A 19,453-nucleotide genomic window follows, 5' to 3' on the forward strand; every position below is an offset into this window, starting at 1 on the left:
TGTTTATATAATATACTCGTGCTTGATCTTATTATACTGCAGCCTGCCTGTAATTCGAAAAGGAAAGAATAACTGAGATCATTGTAGGATTTGTATGATCCGTACGATCCGGAGAGATTTTTTTTTTTGTTTCTTATTTGCGAACGCGATACTTGACATTTTGCTGCAAATTCGATTTCACTCGATGTGCGAGACGAATATTGAAAAATAATGAATACATCAAGTATGTACGAAAGGATGCAGTGCACGTCTATAATAATATGCGTAGTTCGTATAGTTACATATTTCGTGATTAAAACTTGCGCTGGCATAAATGACGTCATATGTTATTCCTTTCTCTCTTCATCGCACAGTGAGTCGACGCAATTAAAATATTCAAGCGTGGAGTGACCTGATCTAGCAAACTGAATTCTGGGTTGCATTATGTAGTCGTGTGATCGTGAGGCGCAGTGCGTTGCCACGAGATAAAAAATTTAAAATTATTCGTATTGAGATAGTTTCTTGCATACAATTCATATTGATAAACGCTGTAAAAAGATGTTGGAATAACAATTGAGTAATTAAAGGTCATCGGGTGTTATTAATTGCACAGATGAGGTAATGAAATTTCATTTTGTTCGGGTAAGTAATCGACATTAATTGCTGATTCACTTTTATTCGATGTAGAGTGAAACTTATGCAGTGACTCCTGATGATGATTTCTTTCATTATAAACGTAAATTTTCAACATCGACCATGCATATGTCACAAAGTCTGAATACTATCGGTTCACCTATTAAATATTCCAATTAATCATTATTATTTCCCAAATCGTATCCCGGCAATTGTAAAAAAGTCTCACAATCAATCGATGTTTTTTTTTTTTCTCAGTCTTTAAATCCACTGTCTGAAAAAAGTTTCGTTTCTTATTTCTGTAAAGAAGATGACCAGAAAAATGTACGCAGAAATTACAGAAATGCACATTTTACCTATGTCTTTAATTATATCTGTTTAAAAAAAATATACTCTTTTCAGGTTTATCGGAAATAAAATTTGTACATTTCGGGTCCCTACGAGAAGTATAATTCTTCGCAGATCGTACTAAGTATAGATCGTAGAATTTACCATTGGTATATGTTTCTGGGTATTTTGAACTTCGTTGAGCCTATAGAAGATAGACTGCATACCTTTCATTACTATCCGATAAAAGTATTCCGAACGCAACGGTCCGTGAAAAACTTGTTTGGTATTCTCCGGATATTTCTTTTACAAAAATATGACATTCGAAATATTTTTGGTGATTCAAATGTCTTGGAAAGAAAAGTTTCCAATGAAAGTTTTTCCCGAGAATGTCGAAAATGCTACTGAAGGAATAGTCATCGGAATAATTCAGGAAGTATATATACGAGGTTAATTGTTCGTACGCATTGCTTCGAATTGCTAACTTTTCTAACTTATAATTTGTATTCAAATTTTTTAATTAGATAATTTGTTTCTAATACGTATTACTTTGAATATCATCCAAATCATCGGTGATGAACTAAAATAAAATACATATATCACATTAATTAAACATGAGAGATTTATTTAAAAATTTTGTTATTAAAAGTCACACGTCTCCTACGTAGACATAATCGGTTTCGTTTATACAAATCCTCCAAAATATTTCGAATCTCGAATTTGACAGAGCTGACGTTGGAAAATGTAAGTACAACCAGAATTATAGAATGTGAAAAATATTAGTCTCGCCATTGCGCTGGTAACCGTAAAACACAAGTATGTTTCAACTGCATTACACGAGATAACTAACAGTTGGTTGAATGATGTGGAACTTGCTGAATAAGGATTTTAATTGATTTAAATGTCGATAATACTGCTCCCATTTTGATTTTATTTTTGACCACGTTCACAAACGGTATACATCCCACTGCAAACAAAGGTAAAATATCCCAACACGGCACCCGGCAAGTCAACGTGTTTAGTGTGCAGAGATTTAAATTATTGGTAACCATTTTCAGAAAATTATAAATGAAATTCGTCAGAACAAAAATTATAATGATCGTAAAATACAAGTATGTTTTAAACCTTGTCATAAATTCTAAGCCGTGAAAATTAATTCGATTTTGAATACAAAAATATAAATTCATTACATTAAGTTTATTGGAACATCATAAATTAAGTATGGTGCGTTATTAGTAAGATAACTATGGGATATTCAGGCACGTCTCACATGATATTACGTCCTCGATCGAGTATTGACTTAGTGTGTCAAAGAATTAGCAACACTGTCTTAAAAACTCTCTAATTGCTAGTATAAAGTATATACTCACGTGGCGGTAACCCCAACATGCTTGTGACCTTATACACTTGTAATGTGCATTACATAAAGCACTGTTTTCGCAACAGATCGAATCGATGAATTTGTACAGGACATTATAACGTTTATCAAGCTAACATTTGTTACACTTTCGTACACGATAATGTGTATTTATATTTGAATGTTATTAAGGGCGCACTCGCGTCAAATTCAACATACGTTTATGTACATATACGTCTACTCAGTGTCCTGGCGTTAAATGAAGGAAACTTCCTTGTTTAGTTATGTCTCGCGGTTTAGTCATTGTTCAAAATAGAAAATATGTTCAAGTTTTTTTATATCTTATACAAATTTTTGTATGGCTGATTAATTTTTCTAATAATAATTTTAATGAATTTATAATAAGTCTACTCCATTACATATTATTTCCGAACAATTTCCACTTATTCATTAATGGTTATACAGTTTTTTGAATTTACCTTGAACAATGAATCATTTTGGAAATCGTATCATGAATAAAGTAAAAAATAGTGTTAAAGAAAACTAGAAACCATTTTTATCGTTTAAATTTCGTCAAGTTTATTCTCATTGAAATCGCGAAAAAATGCGGATTTTAAACCAGATTGTATGATGTTTGTAATTTTTGTATCAAAACAAATTGAACTTGTTTTCATTCATGTTTTGTTGAATCAAGAGTTCAGTTGAAACAGATAATGAAATTTGTTGTTACAAAAATCTGTTGAATTGACCGAACATTAGAGTTATTCAGACGCACGAAACGTATTCTTCGAATGATATCATTCATGATTTTTTTACTTCAATTTATCTTAGGATTCACTACATATTTAATGAATAAAACCCGAAAACAGATTTCCATGTACAAGTAGAAACTGTACATGTACCACTAATTTTTGTTTATTTGCAATCAATATCAGTTGCGATGATTCGAAACTTGGCACTATGCTCATTTCGGTCTTGTAAGGTCTGACAACCACTTTATCTTCTGTTAGGCCTATCCGGCTTACGGAACGATCACCCGGATTCATAGTTATGTATCTCTGAGGTTACTTTAGTGGCGAGAAAGTTCACCGCCTAGTGGCCGTTTTTAGTACTAGTAAACTGATGTTTACGATGAAGATATTGTCAACTTGTTTCAAATTGATGCAACTGATTCAACCATTTAGGCCAAACAAGCTCCGATTAGATTAACAAAGTGTGGCATTCAATCGATGTAAATTTTGTGTTGCCTATATCCACGTACTTGTTTTGTTTGAAGTACCCGATTGTTTGTGTCAAGGTACATGCGACTTGGAGGAACAATACATACTCTTCAAATGAAATGATATTTAGTTGACTCAATTTCGGAAACACATCGAAAGGTTCACTCGAATCAATACTTCACTCGATCGCGGCAAGAAAGGCTTTTGTTGAATCGACGAATTCGCTTGACTAAATCATTTTGACAAACATCATATACAATTAAATTCAAATTGCTATTTACTAATTTCTTTTTTTCTTTGACCGGGGTATAGATAAGTAATTCCGATCTTTGGGGTGCCGAATCCGAAGTTTTCCCAGAAATCGCATAACAAGAGAGCATCCGTTGTTCTCCGTTAATTGAAAAAACAATTAACAATGAAGATATGAGAGTTAGGTAAGAGAGATCGTTAGGTGATCAAACACACGTTGCTTTAAGGATGTATTGAACGTACGGTCAGGTCAAAAACGTGTTTTAAACAAAAATGCTTAAAATTGAAAACTTCCCGGTGAGACAAGTAAATTTTTTAAGACGATAAATTTCAAGAGACCTCATTGCATCAACAACTTCAGAGAAATAATATTATTCTATATCATTTTTCATCGACAAATCCACATCAATCGACCGATTTTATTTTTACTGAAAATATTGATATCATTTAGATATACTACTTGCTATTTAGTACATGTCGAATATTATAAACATGGGGTAAGTTAAGTTGCCCACGTTTAGGGTTTTTCAAAGATTTCTGCTTTTCCGAAGATTCCCGGTTTCCCGACTATTCCAGGATCGCTAAAAAACCCGATCCGATACAAACCCGTCCCGAACCCAAACTTTTTTCCCGAGATTTTGAGAACCTGCACAGCCCTAGTACATTATAACGATTGTACAAACCTAATTATTTTTAACCAACTGATGAGTTCTAAAAAAAATAAAATGTCTCAGATGAATTGTATTATATTCATTAATGAATAAAACATTTTATACTAATCACCAAAATCGGACGAATTATATGAACTTTTCGAAAAGTAGTTGAATGTGTTTTTTTTAACGCCGATATTAACAAGGGTTCTAAAGTTAAATTTCAATGGTTACAAATTTTTTACTAATCTAAGTTAATACGACTAAATGACACTTACGAATTTGGTAGTGTTCTATAGTCTGAAATGATTAGGTAAATTTTCTAACATGTGCCTAATTTCTCTCATCATAATTAAAACAGTGATACGTCAAGGCTCCTATAATGAAGAAAGTTTGCGAATGACTTTTACAATTTTATTACTTTTCACATAATATCAGAGAAATGATATAGTTTAGTTAAAGTGGCAGAGATAATTTAGATCTATAGATACCATAACTGAATTGGTCCACTGGACTTTGGTTATATTTCATCCCTGAGTCTGGACCTTTTTGTTTTTTTCTACATTTCCGCCGCATTACCAATTATAATAATTATTCTTTTTAATCTGTTATAGCTTAAACACTTCACATTAATTACATTACAAGCATTCCAATGCAATTAGGGCGTTAATTACCGCATGTCGCTACCCTGATACGCTTCAAGTACCTAAAGAAGATGAACGATCGGAAAAGTTTTTACCCAAGGACAAGACATCTTATCAAGAAATATATCGTGATACATATACATGTACAGATAATCTACTAATTAATTCGACTATATCTATACAGATGATATATATTTTCACATTTTTCTGTTGAAAATGTATAAAATCGAAGACAACTGAAGGAAAACTTAACAGATAATAAATTTTAATGATCATTTATCTTCCAGCTATGCTGCATATCTGATGTGAAATATAATATAATCAAATTCAACATAATAATATACAATATTACATTTGTTGTCATTTCTATTAATTGGGCTGGTTGAGAGATGTCTCCCTCCTGCGTGGCTGAATACCTCGTACCATCAGTTAATTTTGACTTGGAAAGTACAACTAAAGTAAAAATACTGCAGCCACACAACGCATACGCCATAGGATTACACTATACAAAGGTATGTAACAAAATAAAAATTTCAATTATTCTATCAGTCACTTGCACAATTTAAATTGTAACTATAATTTATCAGAGACACTACTGCAAACATGCTTGAACTTTCTCGATCCATTCTTGCGCCGTAGCTGCATCTCCGGCACAAAAGTTGTAAGTTCGTCTATTAGTACGCAGCTGAAATGTCAACATGGTTTTAAGTTATGAACGATAGAGAAAGAAAATTTTATCTTTCTCACTCCACTGAAATGAAAACAATATTTACATCAAAAAATGATTTATCGTCCGTTTTCTTTGGCGGACCAGGAGTCGGTGCTGCTGGTGTAACAGACACTACTTCAGCCAGATCTGTAAAATGAACAAATGTCGTTTTCGATACGTGGAATCATATTTTCTTGGAATTTCGATAATATAAAGTAAACGTACCAATATATCCCTTACAGTGAGAATCTTCCATAGCGTCATAATACCTTAATTGATGTTTTATAGAATCCAAAACAAACCATCTTTGTTTCCATCCCTTTAGTACAACACCGCGTTTGTAAAGATATCCTTCGTGAGTTCGATTCTCAGCGACATTACTTGAGAACTGTTCATAATATTGTTGCGAAGATGTTTGAATTGTCGTGACACCTATAGCCGACACATTCGCTTTCAAAATTAAACAATTCTTCAATTAACCATCTATATGAGTAAACGATTATTTACACTTACTCGAATTAACACTTCCGTTATCTCCACCACTCCTTGTCAGTGTGTGAGATTGTAAGTTTTCTGCTACTGCCTTATTATACTTCGTACAGTTTTTCGGCATGGATTCGGCACACTTATCGTGACATACTTGGCCACAATCAACGCATCTCATTCCGGCTTTAAGCGGACCCCACAGAACGCCAGCACACGAGTCACAATGAGTACGCATAGCCGAATCTATTCTCTCGAATCTGTTTAGTAACGGAGAAAAATGTAAATCGGTAAATATGTCTGAATTTATTTTCAATATTTAGCGAATATCCTCCATTAATATTAATGAACAATCTGGAATTGTGATTGAATAACCGAAGGTCGAATAAGTAAGTTTCCACTGCAATCATTTTCTCACCTGTGTGGATGAGTGTACACAGAACTTTCATTTCCAGCTGTGTTACCCCCAGCCATTTTTCCTCTTAAGAGAAGTTCTAAAGTGGACCGTTTGTGGATTAACCGACCATGATACCTCACTAAGGCTGTGCTAAATGATGCATGGCGCTGAAATAGAGGTGAGTTTGAAAACCGATTCGAAAGTGGAATAAGCACAAGTGATAGGGTCAAATTTAGTTGAACTTTAAGGATATGGCTCATGCGTGTCTCTACACAGTTATCGGCTTTCGCGAGAACCAAACGTTGCTCGATTGTGTTCATAGAAAGAAGTAGTGAACGAACTTGATGCTAATTTACATCACATTTCGCTAAACAGCGTATGTGAATTCGAAAATTAATACATCGAAAAAACAAACAATTTGTGCTACCATCACTGCAATTAAATATTTTTGCTATAACCAATTTTATGTAAGGAAAGTATGGTTTACGTATCTTCTTTTGTTTGGACTTGTTTGTGCTCCAAACAGAACAAAAACGAACACTTTCACGTCCTAATACTACTAAAAAGTGCTCTTTGTTGTGCTCTGCAATAAAAAAACTTGCTGACTTTTAGGCTTTGCGTATTTTCAATATTTGTCTTCGGCTCGCGCAAGTGCCCGCCTATGAAATATTGATACCTATGAAAATTAACACTGTTGTTTCCACTTATTAAATCGTGAAATAACTACTGTCTATTCTCGGTATGAAAATAGATGACCCTTGCTATTCTTCCGCTATGGTGCTAAAGTTGAGAGTGAGGACCCATGCACTAAATCAATAATAAATCATCAGCCCTTACCGTAAGAGAATCTGTGTTGGGTAACTCCAGTTTGTCCCACAATACTTTCCACTTTTGTGGTAAGTGCCCAAGTTCGGTCTCAAGTTTATGGATTTCCTCTAATAAATGTGAGAACTGATCCGGTACCATAGTACTTATTCCATCGTATCTAGAGAACAATGTCAAATGTTATTAGTTGGAGTTAACGTAAACTGATTACCATGCAGCGTTAAAATTTCCGAAATAAGCGCGAAAAAATATATCTAATTATTTCAATTGTCCACCTTACAGTAAATAAGGTTGCTAAATATTATGTGGCTGTTTCACTTCTTACTTTAAAATTACTGTTAATTAGTCATCACTTTTTTCAATACCTACCCAAGAGTGACAACTTTCCGATTACTTTTCACGATTCCATCCGCAGCTTCAGCCTCCTCTTCTTGTTCAGAATCTAACTGCAAGACTTCAAGATCATATCCCGGTCCATGTGCCAGTTCCTCATCTAAATAATACTGCCAAATTTCTAGGCTGGGTAGGTGAGATGCTGGTCGAAGAACCTACACATGATGCAAACTCTATTATACAAGTTATGCTCAATCCAATGTGTTGATTGCTAAACAAGGTAAGAATGAAAATTTATCCGGATTTGTCTTTCATGTAAAATTGGTACCTCTCAAGAGAAATCATTTACTACAGTATTCAGCCACGAAAAAAAACCAACTTACTGGATGTTCTGTGTTTGGGGTATACATAAAGTTGTAGAACAATGGTGACCTGGCATGCTGTTTTTCAATGTAATCGAATATACTCTGGCCAAGATTAGAGCCGGTATTTGTTCCTGCTAACCTTCCACCAGGATACACAGTTTCGTCATCGCTTCCGGTGTCAACTCCTTTATGATGACTAGTTAATGAACCCCGTTTGTCCTCGACAGCAGTAATACCGCATTCTACTCTATCAAATTCACAATCTAACAGAAATGTTCTAAAACGACAAGATACTGAATGATAAGCGAGAAACCGAAGGTAGTAATCATTGAACTCAAATGCTAGGGGAAACTGTTTTTGTATCTGATGCACGATGTCCAAGAATTGAAGAAACGTAGGTGTGAAATTGGTCGTTTGCGAATTTACTGCCAGATTACTTCGATGCCCAAATCTATGACCAAATCCAAGCCATTCTTTTTCTATCAAAACTCTAAACCCATCGATCGTTCTATAGTGAGGATCCAGACACACTTGGGCTATCGAACAAACTGTCGCTGTCGTATCCCAGCCATCTTCAAGGCAAAGAGTTACGGAAGAACCTTGTACATCCATTAAATCTATTACAGCACCAGCCAGTTGCATTGTGCTCTGTAATTGCTGCAACCATTCCGAGCTTTCAATCAACCTGTAAACAGAAGCAGGTTTTATGTACTTCAGTTTTACAGGACTATTAATAACATTTCACTTCAAATTTTTTGTATTGATGCAGCTATAATGTAGATATGGTGTAAAATTACTGAAACACAATGCAATTTTCAAAAACCATCGAATTCTAAAATGATTTGGCCTCGTTTATACTTTACTTACTTGTAGAAGCTTTGCTCGGGTTCTGGATTGAGTGAACTCGGCACACAGGCTCTCATCAGTTTCTTGAAAGCAGCTTTCGTATGTCTCACATCAAAATATTCGACCGGTATAAAGTCTGTTTTTGGTGCAGATTCGGCCTTAACGCCCTGTAATAGGTGAAAAGTATTTAAATATATATCATCAAAACAGTTGGAAGAATTCAACATGTTCAACTGAATTACGTAAAGTAAATATCGCCTTGACTACTCACCAATAACCATATTACCCTAATATTTTTTCACTGTACAATTTTAGTAAAACATGTAGCTCACATTAATATGAAATATGAATGTGGAAGAAACCACTTCTAATGTTAGGAAAATACGAAGTATTGACAATGGAAAATAATATAGTCATTGCATAATCGCAAGGATGAATCGACGGAGCAGATTTTACAAATAAAGAACTTGCAAAATTGATTTAAATCTGAAAATGGGTCTCCACGCAAGAATAAATTTTCCTATCCTCGTAAAAATGAAAGTCACATGAATAATCTACATTTTATTTATAAAACGCACTTAAACTTTACCTTCATGTGAGCTTTTTCACCAAGAATATAAAGCGCTGCACGTTGAAATGTGTGCACACACTCAGTTCCACTGTCTGAATCTGCAGAATGTCGGACGGTACCGCGCTGATTGACCGTCGTAAGAGAAGCCTGAGAATTATGCCTTTTGTCCTTAAGAGAACCCCAACGTCCAAAGTTTTTAGGCCCTTTGCCACCCGATGATCTTGGGAACATTCTAAGTTAGAGAGCGCAGAATCAGGCAAGCAATACCATCTAATCGGACAATGAGAATAAATACAAAGCACATGCTTAGCGCACAACACAGCATTTAGATATGTGCGATACTTAATATAAATTATTCAATATACTTTAAAAGTAAATATAATTTGTGAATGAACAAAAATTAGAATAAACAATCCCATGTTACTAAAAGATATTGCATCTTCCTTGAAGATTCTAACGTGTGTATAAACTGAGAATTAACTGAGGATGAACAAATATGTGTGTGTGTGTGTAAGTGCATCTACATCGTGCACAACGAGATTGGTGCAAACATTTCCATCCATGATATCAAAGAGTGAGTACTGAGATACATACCCAAGTGTGCCAATGGCCTTATTGAAAGGATTCCGTCTTGATTGTTCAGGCGTTGCATTACGGTCTTCAGCAGCCAAAAACAACGAATCGATGCTAAGGGAGCTATCAGACATGCCCCAAGCAGAACCTTGTCGCAATACAGAAAGTGGAGTTGCTGCGACAAGTGCCATCATATACTTTTCTTGCTCCAAGGACGAGGTACTTTCAGAAGAGGTAGCTATTTAAAAGTACATATCGATTGATTGATTGATTTCATTACTGTAATAACTTGAAGAGATTATGCGTAAAACTCTTTGATGATTTTGTCAAAAATTTAACATTCTGAATACAGACCTTTGATGTTCCCAGTTGATGATGGATGCGCCTTTAGCATTCCCATTACACCTTTGCCATGATAACCTGCACCTCTTATTAACAGAGCTTTCGTTCTGGGATGTCGCCACGTAATAGCTGGAACTCTACTATGTCTGTACAAGCGGCAGAACCTCCGAATACTTTCGTCTGTTACGCTATTAGGAACTATTAAGAGGGCCGGGTAGCTCCTGCACATCATGTATGCACAGTTTACAGAAGACAAGCGAAACGGTTCATTTCGTCGGTTGTTCTGTGGACTACTCGGGCATAATCCCAGCCGATACCAGTCTCTGACATAGCTTCGTTCAGACAGGCGTTCCAGGGTTTTTGCATCTGTTGGGAGTTGCGGCATGATTCCAGGAATCTCGAATTCATCAACTGCGAAGTTAAAAATCACTATTTAAGATCGATGTAATGTTAAAAACTACCTTTATGTCATTAAAAACTACCTAGTTAGCGTTGTCTCATGATTCATTCTAGAAATGATATAGAAAAACCTCTCAAATATAGTTGTCATTGATCTAAACAGAATAAATCTTCATCACATTTTGGCAAAACCGCTGGCTTATTATCTTTAGACCTATGATGTTCCGAAATATTGTGACACACCTGAATAGATTTCGAAAATCTGTTTGGGATCAATTGGGCTAGATGATTCGGATAAATCAGTGTAAAAGCTAATACCATGTTGCATCACTGTACATATATCCATTATGTTTTAGGTATAACGATAGTGAGCTGAGAATCTTTATGAATATTATGAAAATATTTCTTTATTTAAAAAAAAAAGCAGCTGCTATACGTATAAAGCTTTCCCATTTGTTTCATTTTTTATCAGACTAATATTACTCACTGCTTAAATCATCGTCGTGGCTCAAATCCGTATTATCTGTAACAGGGAGACTCATTCTGCCAGGTGAAGTCATGTATTTATTGTTACTTGTCAAATTCATATTTGGTAAAACATATTTCTGCCTTTTAGAGGATGGCTTGGGTTTGAATCCTGCCTTTCGTGCAGTTTTCAGAAGTGTTTTCTTCGCGAAGCCCCTAAAGTATTGGAAAACATTCATTTTTATGTAACTTAGTAGGATTTGACAAGAATCTACTTGTTGAAACACTACTTACTTGAGAGTGGCATTTTTCTCTTTTCCCTTATGGTGAGTAGTTTGTGTTACCATAACTTGCCCATTGAACGCAAAGTGATGAAAGATATGTGGAGGATACCGCTCTTTATGAACCAGTTTCTTAAATGTATCGATATTTTCTGCAGTCACTTCTTCGTCAAAAGCTAGTTTTATCAGTTGAAAAGTACACGAGCGCAGTTGCAAACCTTCTTGGAGGCATTGGTCTAAATGAGCCAAGTGCGGAGCTGTAACTTTCTTCTCCTTTGTCAACGATGTTACCGGAAAAGCTCGTACCACCAACTGCTCACAGGCTAGTAAAACAGAGATCAAACAATTGCACCAACAGAAAAGGCATGAGCACCAACGAAACTATTCAATAGAGATAGAGATAATCCACCTAGATTGGACACGGAATCGCCTGTGATAATTCTGTTCACATAAATCAATACACAGGAAAACCGAGGAATAAGGAAATAAATTTTGAAATTAAAACATCAAGTAATTGCAAAAACTATCAGAGTGACAAGCATAACATGGTTACATGCTCATACTTACAGACAATCAACAAACCTGGTACATGATCATCTGAAAACTAGGTAGCTAGACGTGATTAGAATCGTCACTCTCAAACTGAAGTTTGGAAACAAATCCCACTTATACAAAGTATTATTAGATTCAACACAAGATACAAAAAAAACCTCATACATTCCCCTCACTCACCCTATCTTGGATATTTTCTCATTCTAACAGAGGTACTTTCCTACTCTTCTCTTGACTCGCGAAAAAGGATTACATGAAACGAATATTACACTGAAAGTTCCCTGGCTTTTCCGAGATTTTTCAAATCAAACACATGATGAAACATGATTAATGATAAAATGAACAGAAAATATTTTGCCAGAATTTAAACATGCTGTGATTGCTTCTGAATTGAAAGTAAGGTACACTATCACACAAAACGTCTACTTAATTCAACCTCATGGATCAAATGAAACCAAAATTACTTTTTATATTCAGTACAATATTCTTTATGATCGCCTCTACATCTGAATGTGAGTTCTGTGGCTTGAACCAAACTCCCTAGCTTTTGTCCGTCTTTTCTATTAAATTGAATATGGGGTAACTTTTCCTAAGCAATGCGTTAACTAGCATTTCTTTGATCTCCATAACGAACTGCAATTCCTAGATATTTTTAAGAATTCCCGATTTTCCGTGAATTTATATTTATTCATGATTGTGGAAACGAACAATGTTATACTGGGTAAAATTAAATTTAAAATCACCGACTTTCTAATGAGTAACTGAGTTCATCAGTTTTATTTTCGATTACTTTTATAATTCATATTTTTTCAAAATAAATGTAAATGAATGCATAGCCAGCAATATTGAGAATAGGATTCCAATTGCGTTGAGGATATACATCGCTGCACCCCATTGTGCGAAACATACAGTATTAAATTTTTTGCACAATTCAGATATAAAAATTTTTTATAAGGTATTGTGTACTGCCCAACAGAAATGTTTATAAAATCATGTTATGAATTACAAATAACTTACCGAATGGATCACAAGGGGTTCCTTTAAAAACTATGCGATAATTTGTCAAAAATATAGCTCCTTCAGCTGGCAAGAGAGGCGGCGCTTTTGGTAGACCTGCGGAACCCTCTTCTCTACCATCAGGTAACAGATATACTCGTAAGCCATCCATTATTATTTCTTCTCCAGGTAACATATTGGGAGTTAGGATCTTTGGCTGCAAGTAGAGTACAGATTGGGTCAGGATTGGCAGCGATACCGTAAATCGAAAAAGTAAAATAAAAGGGAATTCTTTGCATACAGAAATAGATTGTCAAACTACATGCTTCGATCGCAAATTTGAAATGAAAATGACTAGTCATAAAAATTATGTTTAAAAAAAAGACGAGTTTCTATCATTTCCAAAGTTTAATTGAGTTAATTCTGAAACTCTGATAAGAATTTTTGAGCTGAGAGATAAAAAAATGTTAAAAAAATTATAAAGCCCAAAGAATATAACTCAAAATGATTTTATCGAAAGAAAAGTAACTACTAGTAAATTCTTTTTGTAACCCAGATAAGTCATCAAGAAAAAATTCATACGTTTCGAATAAATAATTGTTAGCTCGAAAATATCCTACTTTTTGAATGGGAGGTAAACGTTTACTCTCTCGATGGACAGCTTCAAGAGTTTCGATATGCATGTGTACGACGCCTGGTACCATTTGATGAAGGCATCTGACGTGCTCAGCACTGACACCACCTTCAGTACATACTCTGTCTACGAACCGAGAAACCATACGTATTACCGCAACGCCAGTTTCACGAGGGTCGGCTTCTTCAAAACCTGATTCAGCATCTCCGCTGTCACTAGCTACACTGTTGATCAAACATGACGCGATAATTAATTGAATAGACCAAGTAAGCAATAGCTATTATTATACAGCTTGAGTTTTGTGACAAGAAAATAGCAAGTATTAAATCTTTGTAAGACGAAGTATGCTCATGTACATCGGTTTTCACAGTGCATACCTATTAGTGATGCTATTGCTCGCACGTTCATCATCATAAACATTATCTTGTCTGTGAGCTTTGGCTCCGATATCTAATGGTACTAATAGGTACACCATTCTGTTGGCATAGTGTATAGCTTGGCTGTACATGGTGCTTTCCTCACTAATTATTAATTCACGTTGTTTTTCCGCATCTATATTTGACCAGATCCTCATCTGTTCAGCAGCTATTTCTAAAGCTGAAGGTTCTTGGACTCTGTACATCGATGATCGGTCTTTAAATGGGAACTCTTTGGTTTCTCGAGGGCTGATAGGACTGAGCACGTTATCGTTGAATGACCTTTGACCTGTGTTTTCACCAGGGAGATACAAACGTTTGATATCTTTTTGAACATCAAGGTAAAATGCCGATTCCCAGAATTGCTGGTTTTGCCACACCGCGTGCTCTTGGATGCAAGTATATGCGAATTGTATTATTCCAGTACATAATTTCCTACAGAAAGCTGTTGCCAGAGGAAGTAATGCCGCAGCTACTCCGTGTTCATCCATTGAAGAATCGTCTTGTAGAGCGCAATTCATTAGCCGCACCACAAGATCGAATTGCTGATGCTCAAGCATTGCTTTATTGCCAACGACATGCTGTGCCAACTCCATACACAGCGCCAATCGGGCTGCCTTGCTTTTTAAAGCTCTTAATACTGCAGGAAACGTTTTTCTTGCATCGGATATTTTGTTCTCAAATATACAGTTTATACAATTGCGTAATACTTCTAGTCTTCGTGCCGAGTTACTTACTAAATGTCTAGTGTCATGGATTATTGAGATATGAGGCCCCATAGGAACTATACGTGGCTGAATTGGCCTCAATGAAGATAATCTAGAACAAAAAAAAATCGTTACTCGTTATTTCGGCGCTCTGAGAATAAAAGCAGATAAATTTAAAAATGTCAATGAATATATTACATAATATAGTTACTCGGATTGGAAGGCATACCTAACTTTGAGATTATTCTTAGCCAATCCTTCATCTATTATTGCCTGTACTTGATCACAATTGATATGTGGCAATGGTGGTTGGTGAATTCTAGCAAATGCTCCTTCAGGTGGCTTAAGAATCTTTTGTACATAGGGTTGAGGATTTGGGTTTTCATTTGTGTATAGTTGCTGAGCCAACTCTTGAATGTGAGTCAATAGCAATCCTGAAAAATATAAGATATTTTTTAAAACCAAAGATTCTCTTGCAAAAAGTAACTACTGGGCCCTAATAATTTCGTAGTACCCTTGCTGCTAGTAAAGCATCCATCACATTACAAGAATACTTACGATGATCCTGTGCTTCTTGTTTAAGGTGATCACTAAGGTTACTATGCAATTCATCCCAAACATCGCAAGGTCGCCATGGCGGCCCTCGTTCAACTATAAATGACGTGAAGAACATGCAATCGAGAACCCTTGTTGTGAAATCACAATCAGTTAGGCCTCGTTCTCCCAAGAATGCAGCCTATTAGCAAAAATTAGATTCATTTTATTATGGAGAAAAGTTGAGAGATATAGCCATGAAGCTATCGTTACAAGAAAATCAAAGCACCAGAAAAAAATTACTGATTAAAAAAAGTTTAAAAGTTCGCTGTTACAACTGATTAAATATTTTCGACTCGATGCTGTTATCATCTAACAAAACTTTAGCAAAAAAAAACAAAAACTATCATTGTACTATTCAATGGAATTTTACAATCAAAGTTTTAGTCTAATAAAAAATGAAACCACTTTCACAAATCTTGCAGTTTTAGAAACCAATTTAGAAGCGACTGGTACTAGATTTTTTCCAAGGATGTCAGTTGACAAAAATAACATGATTATATCTGTGACAATTACAGCAAAGATTTTTTTCAGCATCCAATGACTTTGTTTCTCACAAAATTTGAATAATCCTATCCCTTATGGAGAAATTTTTTTTCAGGCTGGAAATCACGTAAAAGAACTATTGATTCAGTCGTGTTCATAGACGAACAGGTTGAATGGAATTTTTTAGTAAAATAAAGTAGTTTATACATTAAAATTGTAGAAAGTATCTGAAAAAAATTTTTAAATGTGACTTGCTACCAGCCCGAAATTATACTTGAAAGTGTAGTGATAACAAGGAGGAAATTAATTGACTTTTTTCTTCGTGCAAAAAAGAAATAATAACAAAAATATTAGTCCTAATATACCATACCTTGTGAAAAGTTATGACAGGCTTTGGATGAATTCGTATCAAAGTCAGACAACTACGATAGCCTTGTAAAAGCTGAGCAAATGTACGCATAAATACAGCTCGAAGTTCTTTATCTAGCATCGGAGGATGTGGTGCTCTTGTTGCTAACGGGGGAAAAGCGTAGTCGGCACAGCTCAATTCTGGTTGAAGAACAAGTGACAATGCATCTTGGGTTTGCGACAAAAGAGGTTCTGGGAGTAATGATAAGGATACTCCATCAGGTACTGTTATAGAGCCACCATCCAAATCGGCCACTATGACGTCCATCTGAAAAGAATGTTTTCTGTAATTGGACCCCTTAGCCTTGACTTCCTACAAACTTGTAATATATGATACTATACAACAATTACTATAAGAAATTCACACAACATATTTCAAATCTCTAACTAGCAATACTACCTACCAGCTCTGCAACCTCGTACTTAAGCGAACTGTGAACACCCATTATAAATGGAGTAGGTGTACTTAAAACCTCGACCAAAGCAGCTGGTAGCAGTGGAATGTAAACATGGGTATATCGAAACGGGTACATTAATGCTGTAAGTGCTCGGCATCCCTCTGTTAACCGGGAATAGCTCGCCGAATGGAATAGAATTTTGTGTTCAGTCATAACTCCGCAAAAGAGCACAAGCACGTTACGAATACCTGCAAATGAATAGTGTTCAAGTGACTTAGGTAAGCACTAAGCCTTTTCTCAACGTGAAATAAGTTCTCACGATTATAGTTAGATATTTACCAAGTTGTTGGAATAGTAAATTGACACTCGTGTCAGTGATTGGAAGTGAAGGACTGATGGGTGGTTGGAGTGCCTGACGGTCCCCTGCACCAATACTAAAGCGAACTTGCGGTCCACCCGCAGGAGGTACTTGTATACATCCAAGAATATTTCCAACCAGTGTTTCCAATGGTATACCAAGATTTTCTACGTACACTGTGTATATGATTCCGAGGCAGTTCTGTGGTCAACATTTTTAAAGGTGTTTCAAAGATGCAACATGCATAATTTTTAAATCATAAGCTATAATCCGATTATTATTTCTAGAGGAATCTGTTCAGATGCAATAAAAATTACAGTTGGTGAAAAGTCCATCAAATGACATACTCTAAATGTTTCGATGTAATCAAGCCTGGAAACCAGCACCAGACATTTTGGCGCGTACATAATACTATGATGAGTAATGGCAGGAATACTCCGGGCTAAAGTACGGTTGTCTCCATCTACAGGGTCTTCCTCTTCATCGACTGGTTTACTGGGTGTTATAGAAACTGTTTCATTGAAGCACATACAAGCACAGTAATGGCGATTTGCATCGATGTCTGTTAGAATGGATACAAAAAAACGAGGCTCCTGTCTGTCCGTTGACAGTGCCCATCCTTGTGGTTGGCAAAACTGAAATAATAAGGAAAAGTGACTTATAAGTATGGCAGTGATTTTCATATCTAACAATAATTAGAACATTCAAAAGTGTATGCCTGGAACTATAAATTATTATACATATGTTAGAAATCACTTGAATATTTTAGGATTCTTCCACTTTCTAAGAACTTATTTCAAGTATCAACATGATTAAAGGTTGGTTGGCGATTTTAACGAAACTTCTCACCCATTCTATTCCTTCGATAAAAGGTGTATCTGGCCAGTCTTTTTTGGGAAACCTTTGCAGGATTATCCCATTGCTTATCCCACTCCCTATGGAAATATTCACATTATATACAAGAATATTGAGTATAAACATTTACCACGATAATAATGTATAAAAAATATACCATAAACAAGCCAATTTGTTGCATTAAAACTAGAATCACTCTTTGGTACAAGTATTATTATAACAGATGCTCTGTGCTACAAGTTCTTTCATAAATGTTTTACAACCAAATATGAGGGACTTATGACAAATGTGTCACGTAATTCTAAGAATTTTCAAGATGCTAATATATTATTTGCATTTGAATACCTTGCGACAGACCAAAGTGCAAGTTCATTATCGTCAATGACAACAATTAAATTGCTGTTTGAATAAAAATATGGTATTAAACAGCTGAAAATACTTCTACGATACTTTTCGAAACAAAACTTGCATGACAGTTGTACCAATAATATAAAATTATTGACATAAATTTAGAGTATTTTTCATAGCTGTACAAACAAAGTATTTGTTTAGGATATAAGTTGAGATACACATTGAGCAACTCATTCATGCATAGATCAAATATGGAAGTAAGCTATAATATATTATACATACGTACATTCATTCGGTCTCAATTTTTTGTGCAGCATTTTAACTTTGAGTTTGAAATAAGAGGGTGGTTGTAGCAATTGATAAATGAGATTTATTTATAATATTGAAATGGTGACTTACTTTCTTTCTCGTGATCGTAACCGACGACAACAAAGTAGTCGGCCAACCGAGACATTTCGGTGAACTCGTGCGGAGTGGGAGAACTGGAGAACATCCCACATAGAGTTATTTACTTGACATTACGAGGAAAGATTGTATGCAACACCTCGTGAACAACCACCGTCCACTCTGGTGGACCACTTGCTATCCTAGCACATCATGTAAATTTTCTCAACTCTATAACTAGTTGATGATACTCCAGTGATGCTTCTTATACTTTTACAATGCGATGAGACCAGTTCTATGAAATGTAATTATGTTATGTATATGCGTATGTATATTCGATGAAATATTGTCAGTTGGGTGAAAGAGTGGGACTGTATCAAGTGTCAAAACTGTAACGTGAAAAAAAAACACCGTTGCACGTCGTCGACAGTAATTGTCGTACTCGGCTAGTGATTATACATAGCATAATACGTTTGATAAATTCTCATTGTTTTGTAAATCACAATTTGATGCCACACCCTGAAGCTTTAATCCATAACCTTCCAAACTAAAGCGCTACATTAAATTTCAGTTAAACGCCAACTACACCACTAATAAAGAAGTACACAAGTGCGACGTGCTACCGAAAGTATAGAGGGCAGAGAGAAGGAGGATCAACTCGACGTC

At 35.4% G+C, this 19,453-nt stretch overlaps 1 protein-coding gene across 5 annotated transcripts; it reads right to left on the minus strand.

Annotated features, from left to right (window-relative positions):
* Nucleotides 1-4,815: 4,815 nt before the first annotated feature.
* On the minus strand, nt 4,816-19,407 carry LOC107220849 (myotubularin-related protein 13). Of its 5 annotated transcripts, none has more exons than XM_046738385.1 (26): nt 18,803-19,405; nt 18,690-18,725; nt 18,047-18,132; nt 17,545-17,832; nt 17,179-17,398; nt 16,846-17,087; nt 16,404-16,709; nt 15,512-15,689; nt 15,183-15,387; nt 14,208-15,065; nt 13,817-14,054; nt 13,218-13,413; nt 11,662-11,971; nt 11,390-11,583; nt 10,516-10,914; nt 10,183-10,399; nt 9,607-9,808; nt 9,039-9,184; nt 8,190-8,856; nt 7,843-8,021; nt 7,486-7,633; nt 6,670-6,815; nt 6,282-6,511; nt 5,994-6,200; nt 5,833-5,915; nt 4,816-5,744 (listed from the first exon to the last, which is right to left on the minus strand). In XM_046738385.1, exons 1-26 carry the CDS (start codon nt 18,894-18,896, stop codon nt 5,652-5,654), a joined length of 6,168 nt encoding a protein of 2,055 aa, XP_046594341.1. In that variant the 5' UTR covers nt 18,897-19,405; the 3' UTR covers nt 4,816-5,651. The 5 variants fall into 5 exon arrangements, with proteins under 5 accessions (XP_046594341.1, XP_046594340.1, XP_046594343.1 ...); XM_046738384.1 differs by having other exon boundaries at nt 9,607-9,820; XM_046738387.1 differs by lacking the exon at nt 18,690-18,725.
* Between the last annotated feature and the right edge of the window lie 46 nt (nt 19,408-19,453).

This window comes from Neodiprion lecontei, chromosome 4 (genome assembly GCF_021901455.1).
Source record: "Neodiprion lecontei isolate iyNeoLeco1 chromosome 4, iyNeoLeco1.1, whole genome shotgun sequence".
Classification (NCBI taxonomy): domain Eukaryota; kingdom Metazoa; phylum Arthropoda; class Insecta; order Hymenoptera; family Diprionidae; genus Neodiprion; species Neodiprion lecontei.